The 10,640-nt window shown below is 72.6% G+C and overlaps 1 protein-coding gene across 3 annotated transcripts in view; it reads right to left on the reverse strand.

Annotated features, from left to right (window-relative positions):
• Positions 1-371, reverse strand: part of shisa4 (shisa family member 4) — an 85,868-nt gene extending 85,497 nt beyond the window's left edge. For all 3 annotated transcript variants that reach the window (XM_078242359.1, XM_078242360.1, XM_078242362.1), the window contains exon 1: positions 219-371. In XM_078242359.1, coding sequence (XP_078098485.1) covers positions 219-312 — 94 coding nt within the window. In that variant the 5' untranslated portion in view covers positions 313-371. The remainder of the gene's footprint in view (positions 1-218) is intronic.
• Between the last annotated feature and the right edge of the window lie 10,269 nt (positions 372-10,640).

Raw genomic sequence — 10,640 nt, forward strand, 5'->3', positions numbered from 1 at the left:
TGGGAATATCTATTTGGGGCTTATATTTAGGGATGTTTATATTTGGGGGTATTTATATTTGGGAGTATTTGTCTTTGGGGTGTTTATATTTGGGGATATTTATATTTGGGGATATTTATATTTGGGGTGTTTATATTTGGGGATATTTCGGGATATTTCCATTTGAGGTATTTATATTTGGGGCCTACTCGCACACACAAGCCGCGCTCTCTCCTTACCCGCTTGCGCGCTCAGCAACAGCAGCACCGGCCCCAGCTCCATGGCGACTGAGTGCGCTGCACCCGCACTGGGGACGAGGGCGCGTGACGCCATCTGCGGGGCGAGGATGCGCGAACCTGCACGAGAGCGCACGGCAGCGGCTCCAGGCTCCAAATCTGTGTAGTGGGGAGAGGTGACGGGCAGGGGGGTGGGGAGGGGTGACGGGCAGGGGGGTGGGGAGGGGTGACGGGCAGGGGGGTGGGGAGGGGTGACGGGCAGGGGGGTGGGGAGGGGTGACGGGCAGGGGGGTGGGGAGGGGTGACGGGCAGGGGGGTGGGGAGGGGTGACGGGCAGGGGGGTGGGGAGGGGTGACGGGCAGGGGGGTGGGGAGGGGTGACGGGCAGGGGGGTGGGGAGGGGTGACGGGCAGGGGGGTGGGGAGGGGTGACGGGCAGGGGGGTGGGGAGGGGTGACGGGCAGGGGGGTGGGGAGGGGGGACGGGCAGGGGGGTGGGGAGGGGGGACGGGCAGGGGGGTGGGGAGGGGGGACGGGCAGGGGGGTGGGGAGGGGGGACGGGCAGGGGGGTGGGGAGGGGGGACGGGCAGGGGGGTGGGGAGGGGGGACGGGCAGGGGGGTGGGGAGGGGGGACGGGCAGGGGGGTGGGGAGGGGGGACGGGCAGGGGGGTGGGGAGGGGGGACGGGCAGGGGGGACGGGGAGGGGGGACGGGCAGGGGGGACGGGGAGGGGGGACGGGCAGGGGGGACGGGGAGGGGGGACGGGCAGGGGGGACGGGGAGGGGGGACGGGCAGGGGGACGGGCAGGGGGGACGGGCAGGGGGGACGGGCAGGGGGACGGGGAGGGGGGACGGGCAGGGGGGACGGGGAGGGGGGACGGGCAGGGGGGACGGGGAGGGGGGACGGGCAGGGGGGACGGGCAGGGGGGACGGGCAGGGGGGACGGGCAGGGGGACGGGCAGGGGGGACGGGCAGGGGGGACGGGGAGGGGGGACGGGCAGGGGGGACGGGCAGGGGGGACGGGCAGGGGGGACGGGCAGGGGGGACGGGCAGGGGGGACGGGGAGGGGGGACGGGCAGGGGGGTGGGGAGGGGGGCAGGGGGGTGGGGAGGGGGGCAGGGGGGTGGGGAGGGGGGCAGGGGGGTGGGGAGGGGGGCAGGGGGGTGGGGAGGGGGGCAGGGGAGGGGGGAGGGGGGCAGGGGAGGGGGGAGGGGGGAGGGGGGCAGGGGAGGGGGGCAGGGGGGGGAGGGGGGCGGGGGGGGAGGGGGGCGGGGGGGGATGGCGGCGGGGGGGGAGGGGGGAGGGGGGAGGGGGGCGGGGGGGGAGGGGGGAGGGGGGAGGGGGGAGGGGGCGGAGGGGGGAGGGGGCGGGGGGGGAGGGGGGCGGGGGGGGAGGGGGGGAGGGGGGCAGGGGGGTGGGGAGGGGGGCAGGGGGAGGGGCAGAGGGGAGAGGGGCAGGGGGAGGGGGAGAGGGGGAGGGGGAGAGGGGGAGAGGGGGAGGGGCAGGGGGAGAGGGGGAGGGGCAGAGGGGCAGGGGGAGAGGGGGAGGGGCAGGGGAGAGGGGCAGGGGGAGAGGGGGAGGGGCAGGGGGAGAGGGGCGGGGGGAGGGGGAGAGGGGGGGAGGGGGGAGAGGGGCAGGGGGAGAGGGGCAGGGGGAGGGAGGGGGGGGAGAGGGGGGGAGGGCGAGGGGGGGAGAGGGGGGGGGGAGAGGGGGGGAGGGAGAGGGGGGGAGAGGGGGGGGGAGAGGGGGGGAGGGAGAGGGGGGGAGGGAGAGGGGGGGAGGGAGAGGGGGGGAGGGAGAGGGGGGAGGGGAGGAGGGGAGAGGGGGGAGGGGAGGGGGGGAGGGGCAGGGGGAGAGGGAGAGGGGGAGGGAGGGGGGGAGGGGCAGGGGGAGAGGAGAGAGGGGAAGGGGTGGAGGGGGAGGGGCAGGGGGGAGGGGCACAGGGGGAGGGGCAGGGGGGAGGGGCACAGGGGGAGGGGCAGAGGGGGAGGGGCAGGGGGAGGGGCGGGGGGAGGGGCAGGGGAGAGGGGGAGGGGCAGGGGGAGAGGGGGAGGGGCAGGGGGAGAGGGGGAGGGGCAGGGGGAGAGGGGGAGGGGCAGGGGGAGAGGGGGAGGGGCAGGGGCAGGGGGAGAGGGGGGAGGGGCAGGGGGAGAGGGGGAGGGGCAGGGGGAGAGGGGGGAGGGGCAGGGGGAGAGGGGGAGGGGAGAGGGGGAGGGGCAGGGGGAGAGGGGGAGGGAGAGGGGGAGGGGCAGGGGGAGAGGGGGAGGGGCAGGGGGAGAGGGGGAGGGGCAGGGGAGAGGGGGAGGGGCAGGGGAGAGGGGGAGGGGGAGAGGGGGAGAGGGGGAGGGGGAGGGAGAGGGGGAGAGGGGGAGGGAGAGGGGGAGAGGGGGAGGGAGAGGGGGAGGGGGGTGAGAGGGAGGGGGAGGGGGGGCGACGGGCAGGGGGAGGGGGGGCGACGGGCAGGGGGAGGGGGGGCGACGGGCAGGGGGAGGGGGGCGAGGGGGAGGGGGCGAGGGGGAGGGGGCGAGGGGGAGGGGGGGCGACGGGCAGGGGGAGGGGGGGGACGGGCTGGGGGAGGGGGGGGACGGGCTGGGGGAGGGGGGGGACGGGGAGGGGGGGGACGGGCTGGGGGAGGGGGGGGACGGGCTGGGGGAGGGGGGGGACGGGCTGGGGGAGGGGGGGACGGGCTGGGGGAGGGGGGGGACGGGCTGGGGGAGGGGGGGGACGGGCTGGGGGAGGGGGGGGACGGGCTGGGGGAGGGGGGGACGGGCTGGAGGGGGGGACGGGCTGGGGGGGGGGCCGGGGTGGGGGAGGGGAGGGACGGGAGTGGGGGGACGGGCTGGGGGAGGGGGGGACGGGCTGGGGGAGGGGGGGGACGGGCTGGGGGAGGGAGGGGACGGGCTGGGGGAGGGGGGGACGGGCTGGGGGAGGGGGGGGACGGGCTGGGGGAGGGGGGGGACGGGCTGGGGGAGGGGGGGGACGGGCTGGGGGAGGGGGGGGACGGGCTGGGGGAGGGGGGGGACGGGCTGGGGGAGGGGGGGGACGGGCTGGGGGAGGGGGGGACGGGCTGGGGGAGGGGGGGGACGGTCAGGGGGAGGGGGGGGACGGGCTGGGGGATGGGGGGGACGGTCAGGGGGAGGGGGGGACGGTCAGGGGGAGGGGGGGGACGGTCAGGGGGAGGGGGGGGACGGTCAGGGGGAGGGGGGGGACGGTCAGGGGGAGGGGGGCGACGGTCAGGGGGAGGGGGGGACGGGCATAGAACATAGAACATAGAACATTACAGCGCAGAACAGGCCCTTCGGCCCACGATGTTGCACCGACCAGTTAAAAAAAAACTGTGACCCTCCAACCTAAACCAATTTCTTTTCGTCCATGAACCTATCTACGGATCTCTTAAACGCCCCCAAACTAGGCGCATTTACTACTGATGCTGGCAGGGCATTCCAATCCCTCACCACCCTCTGGGTAAAGAACCTACCCCTGACATTGGTTCTATAACTACCCCCCCTCAATTTAAAGCCATGCCCCCTCGTGCTGGATTTCTCCATCAGAGGAAAAAGGCTATCACTATCCACCCTATCTAAACCTCTAATCATCTTATATGTTTCAATAAGATCCCCTCTTAGCCGCCGCCTTTCCAGCGAAAACAATCCCAAATCCCTCAGCCTCTCCTCATAGGATCTCCCCTCCATACCAGGCAACATCCTGGTAAACCTCCTCTGCACCCTCTCCAAAGCCTCCACATCCTTCCTGTAATGTGGGGACCAGAACTGCACACAGTACTCCAAGTGCGGCCGCACCAGAGTTGTGTACAGTTGCAACATAACGCTACGACTCCTAAATTCAATCCCCCTACCAATAAACGCCAAGACACCATATGCCTTCTTAACAACCTTATCTACTTGATTCCCAACTTTCAGGGATCTATGCACACATACACCTAGATCCCTCTGCTCCTCCACACTATTCAAAGTCCTCCCGTTAGCCCTATACTCAACACATCTGTTATTCCTACCAAAGTGAATTACCTCACACTTCTCCGCATTAAACTCCATCCGCCACCTCTCGGCCCAACTTTGCAACCTGTCTAAGTCTTCCTGCAAACTACGACACCCTTCCTCACTGTCTACCACACCACCGACTTTGGTGTCATCAGCAAATTTGCTAATCCACCCAACTATACCCTCATCCAGATCATTAATAAATATTACAAACAGCAGTGGCCCCAAAACAGATCCCTGAGGTACACCACTTGTAACCGCACTCCATGATGAATATTTACTATCAACCACCACCCTCTGTTTCCTATCCGCTAGCCAATTCCTGATCCAATTTCCTAGATCACCCCCAATCCCATACATCTGCATTTTCTGCAGAAGCCTACCATGGTGAACCTTATCAAACGCCTTACTAAAATCCATATATACCACGTCCACTGCCTTGCCCCCATCCACCTCCTTGGTCACTTTCTCAAAAAACTCAATAAGGTTAGTAAGGCACGACCTACCTGCCACAAAACCATGCTGACTATCACCTATCAATTCATTACTCTCCAAATAACTATAAATCCTATCCCTTATAATTTTTTCCAACATCTTGCCGACAACAGAAGTGAGACTCACCGGTCTATAATTCCCGGGGAAGTCTCTGTTCCCCTTCTTAAACAATGGGACAACATTCGCTAACCTCCAATCTTCTGGTACTATACCAGAGGCCATCGACGACCTGAAGATCAGAGCCAGAGGCTCTGCAATCACTTCTCTTGCCTCCCAGAGAATCCTTGGATAAATCCCATCCGGACCAGGGGATTTATCTATTTTCAGACCCTCCAGAATATCCTGCACATCCTCCTTATCAACTGTAATACTGTCTATTCTACTCCCTTGCAACCCAGTGTCCTCCTCAGCTATATTCATGTCCCCTTGCGTGAACACCGAAGAGAAATATTGGTTCAATGCTTCACCAATCTCCTCCGGTTCCACACATAACTTCCCTCTGCCATCTATAACTGGCCCTAAACTTGCCCTAACCAACCTTCTGTTCTTGACATACCTATAGAACGCCTTAGGATTCTCTTTAACCCTATCCGCCAAAGTCTTCTCATGTCCCCTTTTAGCCCTTCTAAGCTCGCTCTTCAACTCCCTCTTAGCCAATCTAAAGCTTTCTAGTGCACTACCCGAGTGCTCACGTCTCATCCGAACATAAGCCTCCTTTTTCTTTTTAACCAACAAAGAAACTTTTTTGGTGCACCACGGTTCCCTAGCCCTACCAATTCCTCCTTGCCTGACAGGGACATACCTATCACAGACTCGCAGGGGGAGGGGGGGACGGGCAGGGGGAGGGGGGGGACGGGGAGGGGGGGACGGGGAGGGGGGGACGGGCAGGGGGAGGGGGGGACGGGCAAGGGGAGGGGGGGGACGGGCAGGGGGAGGGGGGGACGGGAGGGGGAGAGGGGCAGGGGGAGTGGGAGAGGGGCAGGGGGAGAGGGAGAGGGGCAGGGGGGAGAGGGAGAGGGGCAGGGGAGAGGGGCAGGGGAGAGGGGCAGGGGGAGAGGGAGAGGGGGACGGGCAGGGGGAGGGGGGACGGGCATGGGGAGGGGGGGACGGGCAGGGGGAGGGGGGGACGGGCAGGGGGAAGGGGGGACGGGCAGGGGGAGGGGGGGGACGGGCAGGGGGAGGGGGGGGACGGGCAGGGGGAGGGGGGGGGACGGGCAGGGGGAGGGGGGGGGACGGGCAGGGGGAGGGGGGGGACGGGCAGGGGGAGGGGGGGGACGGGCAGGGGGAGGGGGGGGACGGGCAGGGGGAGGGGGGGACGGGCAGGGGGAGGGGGGGGACGGGCAGGGGGAGGGGGGGACGGGCAGGGGGAGGGGGGGGACGGGCAGGGGGTGAGGGAGGGGGGGACGGGCAGAGGGAGGGGGGACGGGCAGGGGGAGAGGGAGGGGGGGACGGGCAGGGGGTGAGGGAGGGGGGGAGGTGTTGACGGGCAGGGGGGGAGGGGGGGAGGTGTTGACGGGCAGGGGGAGAGGGAGGGGGGGACGGGCAGGGGGAGAGGGAGGGGGGGACGGGCAGGGGGAGAGGGAGGAGGAGACGGGCGGGGGAGAGGGAGGGGGAGACGGGCGGGGGAGAGGGAGGGGGGGACGGGCAGGTGGAGAGGGAGGGGGGGACGCGCAGGGGGAGAGGGAGGGGAGGACGTGCAGGGGAAGAGGGAGTGGGAGGGGGGGACGGGCAGGGGGAGGGGGGGACGGGTGGGGGCTGGGGTAGAGGGAGGGGGGGACAGGCAGGGGGAGAGGGAGGGGGGGAGAGGGAGGGGGGCAGGGGAGAGGGAGAGGGGCAAGGGGAGAGGGAGAGGGGAAGGGTGAGAGGGGGACGGGGGGATGGGCAGGGAGAGAGGAAGGGGGGGACGGGCAGGGAGAGATGGAAGGGGGGACGGGCAGGGGGAGAGGGAGGGGGGGACGGGCAGGGATAGAGGGAGGAGGGAGAGGGAGGGGGGCAGGGGAGAGGGAGAGGGGCAAGGGGAGAGGGAGAGGGGAAGGGTGAGAGGGGGACGGGGGGATGGGCAGGGAGAGAGGAAGGGGGGGACGGGCAGGGAGAGATGGAAGGGGGGACGGGCAGGGGGAGAGGGAGGGGGGGACGGGCAGGGATAGAGGGAGGGGGGGACGGGCAGGGGGAGAGGGAGGGGGGAAGGGCAGGGGGAGAGGGAGGGGGGGCGGGCAGGGGGAGAGGAGGGGGGGCGGGCAGGGGGAGAGGGGGGGGGGCGGGCAGGGGGAGAGGGAGGGGGGGCGGGCAGGGGGAGAGGGAGGGGGGGCGGGCAGGGGGAGAGGGAGGGGGGGCGGGCAGGGGGAGAGGGAGGGGGGGCGGGCAGGGGGAGAGGGAGGGGGGGCGGGGAGAGGGAGGGGGGGCGGGGAGAGGGAGGGGGGGCGGGCAGGGGGAGAGGGAGGTGGGGCGGGCAGGGGGAGAGGGAGGGGGGGCGGGCAGGGGGAGAGGGAGGGGGGCGGGCAGGGGGAGAGGGAGGGGGGGCGGGCAGGGGGAGAGGGAGGGGGGGACGGGCAGGGGGAGAGGGAGGGGGTGACGGGCAGGGGGAGAGGGAGGGGGGACGGGCAGGGGGAGAGGGATGGGGGGACGGGCAGGGGGGAGAGGGAGGGGGGGACGGGCAGGGTGGAGAGGGAGGGGGTGACGGGCAGGGTGGAGAGGGAGGGGGTGACGGGCAGGTTGAATGGGAGTGGGGGACAGGGAGGGGGAGAGGGAGGGGGGGGAGGGGGAGGGGGAGAGGGAGGGGGGAGGGGGCGAGGGAGGGGGGGACGGGCAGGGGGAGGGGGGGACGGGCAGGGGGAGGGGGGGACGGGCAGGGGGATGGGGGGATGGGGGGACGGGCAGGGGGAGGGGGGGACGGGCAGGGGGAGGGGGGGACGGGCAGGAGGAGGGGGGATGGGCAGGGGTAGGGGGGGACGGGCAGGGGGAGGGGGGTACCGGCAGGGGGAGGGGAGGGACGGGCCGGGGGAGGAGGGGGGGACGGGCAGGGGGAGAGGGAGAGCAGGGGACGGGCAGGGGGAGGGGGGGACGGGCAGGGGGAGGGGCGGGGGGACGGACTGGGGGAGGGGGGGAGGCGGAGACGGGCAGGGGGAGGGGGGGACTGGCAGGGGGAGGGGGGACTGGCAGGGGGAGGGGGGGACTGGCAGGGGGAGGGGGGGACTGGCAGGGGGAGGGGGGGGCAGGGGGATGGGGAGGGGGGACGGGCAGGTGGATGGGGAGGGGGTACGGGCATGGGGAGGGGGAGGGGGGGACAGGCAGGGGGAGGCGGAGGGGGGGACCGGCAACTGCAGGGGGAGGGGGGGCAGGGGGAGAAGGAGGGGGGACGGGCACGGGGAGAGGGAGGGGGGGACGGGCAGGGGAGAGGGAGGGGGGACGGGCAGGGGGAGAGGGAGGGGGGTACGGGCAGTGGGAGAGGGAGGGGGGGACGGGCAGTGGGAGAGGGAGGGGGGGACGGGCAGGGGGAGAGGGAGGAGGAGACGGGCGGGGGAGAGGGAGGGGGAGACGGGCGGGGGAGAGGGAGGGGGGGACGGGCAGGTGGAGAGGGAGGGGGGGACGCGCAGGGGGAGAGGGAGGGGAGGACGTGCAGGGGAAGAGGGAGTGGGAGGGGGGGACGGGCAGGGGGAGGGGGGGACGGGTGGGGGCTGGGGTAGAGGGAGGGGGGGACAGGCAGGGGGAGAGGGAGGGGGGCAGGGGAGAGGGAGGGGGGCAGGGGAGAGGGAGAGGGGCAAGGGGAGAGGGAGAGGGGAAGGGTGAGAGGGGGACGGGGGGATGGGCAGGGAGAGAGGAAGGGGGGGACGGGCAGGGAGAGATGGAAGGGGGGACGGGCAGGGGGAGAGGGAGGGGGGGACGGGCAGGGATAGAGGGAGGAGGGAGAGGGAGGGGGGCAGGGGAGAGGGAGAGGGGCAAGGGGAGAGGGAGAGGGGAAGGGTGAGAGGGGGACGGGGGGATGGGCAGGGAGAGAGGAAGGGGGGGACGGGCAGGGAGAGATGGAAGGGGGGACGGGCAGGGGGAGAGGGAGGGGGGGACGGGCAGGGATAGAGGGAGGGGGGGACGGGCAGGGGGAGAGGGAGGGGGGAAGGGCAGTGGGAGAGGGAGGGGGGGCGGGCAGGGGGAGAGGGGGGGGGCGGGCAGGGGGAGAGGGGGGGGGCGGGCAGGGGGAGAGGGAGGGGGGGCGGGCAGGGGGAGAGGGAGGGGGGGCGGGCAGGGGGAGAGGGAGGGGGGGCGGGCAGGGGGAGAGGGAGGGGGGGCGGGGAGAGGGAGGGGGGGCGGGGAGAGGGAGGGGGGGCGGGCAGGGGGAGAGGGAGGTGGGGCGGGCAGGGGGAGAGGGAGGGGGGGCGGGCAGGGGGAGAGGGAGGGGGGGACGGGCAGGGGGAGAGGGAGGGGGTGACGGGCAGGGGGAGAGGGAGGGGGGACGGGCAGGGGGAGAGGGATGGGGGGACGGGCAGGGGGGAGAGGGAGGGGGGGACGGGCAGGGTGGAGAGGGAGGGGGTGACGGGCAGGGTGGAGAGGGAGGGGGTGACGGGCAGGTTGAATGGGAGTGGGGGACAGGGAGGGGGAGAGGGAGGGGGGGGAGGGGGAGGGGGAGAGGGAGGGGGGGAGGGGGCGAGGGAGGGGGGGGAGGGGGCGAGGGAGGGGGGGGACGGGCAGGGGGAGGGGGGGACGGGCAGGGGGAGGGGGGGACGGGCAGGGGGATGGGGGGACGGGCAGGGGGAGGGGGGGACGGGCAGGGGGAGGGGGGGACGGGCAGGGGGAGGGGGGGACGGGCAGGAGGAGGGGGGATGGGCAGGGGTAGGGGGGGACGGGCAGGGGGAGGGGGGTACCGGCAGGGGGAGGGGAGGGACGGGCCGCGGGAGGAGGGGGGGACGGGCAGGGGGAGAGGGAGAGCAGGGGACGGGCAGGGGGAGGGGGGGACGGGCAGGGGGAGGGGCGGGGGGACGGACTGGGGGAGGGGGGGAGGCGGAGACGGGCAGGGGGAGGGGGGGACTGGCAGGGGGAGGGGGGGACTGGCAGGGGGAGGGGGGGACTGGCAGGGGGAGGGGGGGACTGGCAGGGGGAGGGGGGGGCAGGGGGATGGGGAGGGGGGACGGGCAGGTGGATGGGGAGGGGGTACGGGCATGGGGAGGGGGAGGGGGGGACAGGCAGGGGGAGGCGGAGGGGGGGACCGGCAACTGCAGGGGGAGGGGGGGCAGGGGGAGAAGGAGGGGGGACGGGCACGGGGAGAGGGAGGGGGGGACGGGCAGGGGAGAGGGAGGGGGGACGGGCAGGGGGAGAGGGAGGGGGGTACGGGCAGTGGGAGAGGGAGGGGGGGACGGGCAGTGGGAGAGGGAGGGGGGGACGGGCAGTGGGAGAGGGAGGGGGGGACGGGCAGGGGGAGAGGGAGGGGAGTACGGGCAGGGTGAGAGGGAGGGGGGTACGGACAGTGGGAGAGGGAGGGGGGGACGGGCAGTGGGAGAGGGAGGGGGGGACGGGCAGTGGGAGAGGGAGGGGGGATGGGCAGGGGGAGAGGGAGGGGGGTACGGGCAGGGGGAGAGGGAGGAGGGGGGACGGGCAGGGGGAGAGGGAGGAGGGGGGACGGGCAGGAGGAGTGGGAGGGGGGACGGGCATGGGGAGAGGGAGGGGGGGACGGGCCGGGGGATATGGGCAGGGGGAGAGAGAGAGGGGGAGAGGGAGGAGGGGAGAGGGAGGGAGGGGGGGGGGAGAGGGAGGGGGGTGGGAGAGGGAGGGGGGAGAGGGAGTGGGGGGGAGGGAGGGGGAGAGGGAGTGGGAAGGGAGGGGGGGAGAGGAAGGGAGGGAGAGGGAGACAGGCGGGGGGAAAGGGAGGGGGGACGGGAGGGGGGGACGGGAGGGGGGACGGGCAGGGGAGAGGGAGGGGGAGAGGGAGGGGGCGGGCAGGGGGAGAGG

Source organism: Mustelus asterias, chromosome 25 (assembly GCF_964213995.1).
Source record: "Mustelus asterias chromosome 25, sMusAst1.hap1.1, whole genome shotgun sequence".
NCBI classification, from domain to species: Eukaryota; Metazoa; Chordata; class Chondrichthyes; order Carcharhiniformes; family Triakidae; genus Mustelus; species Mustelus asterias.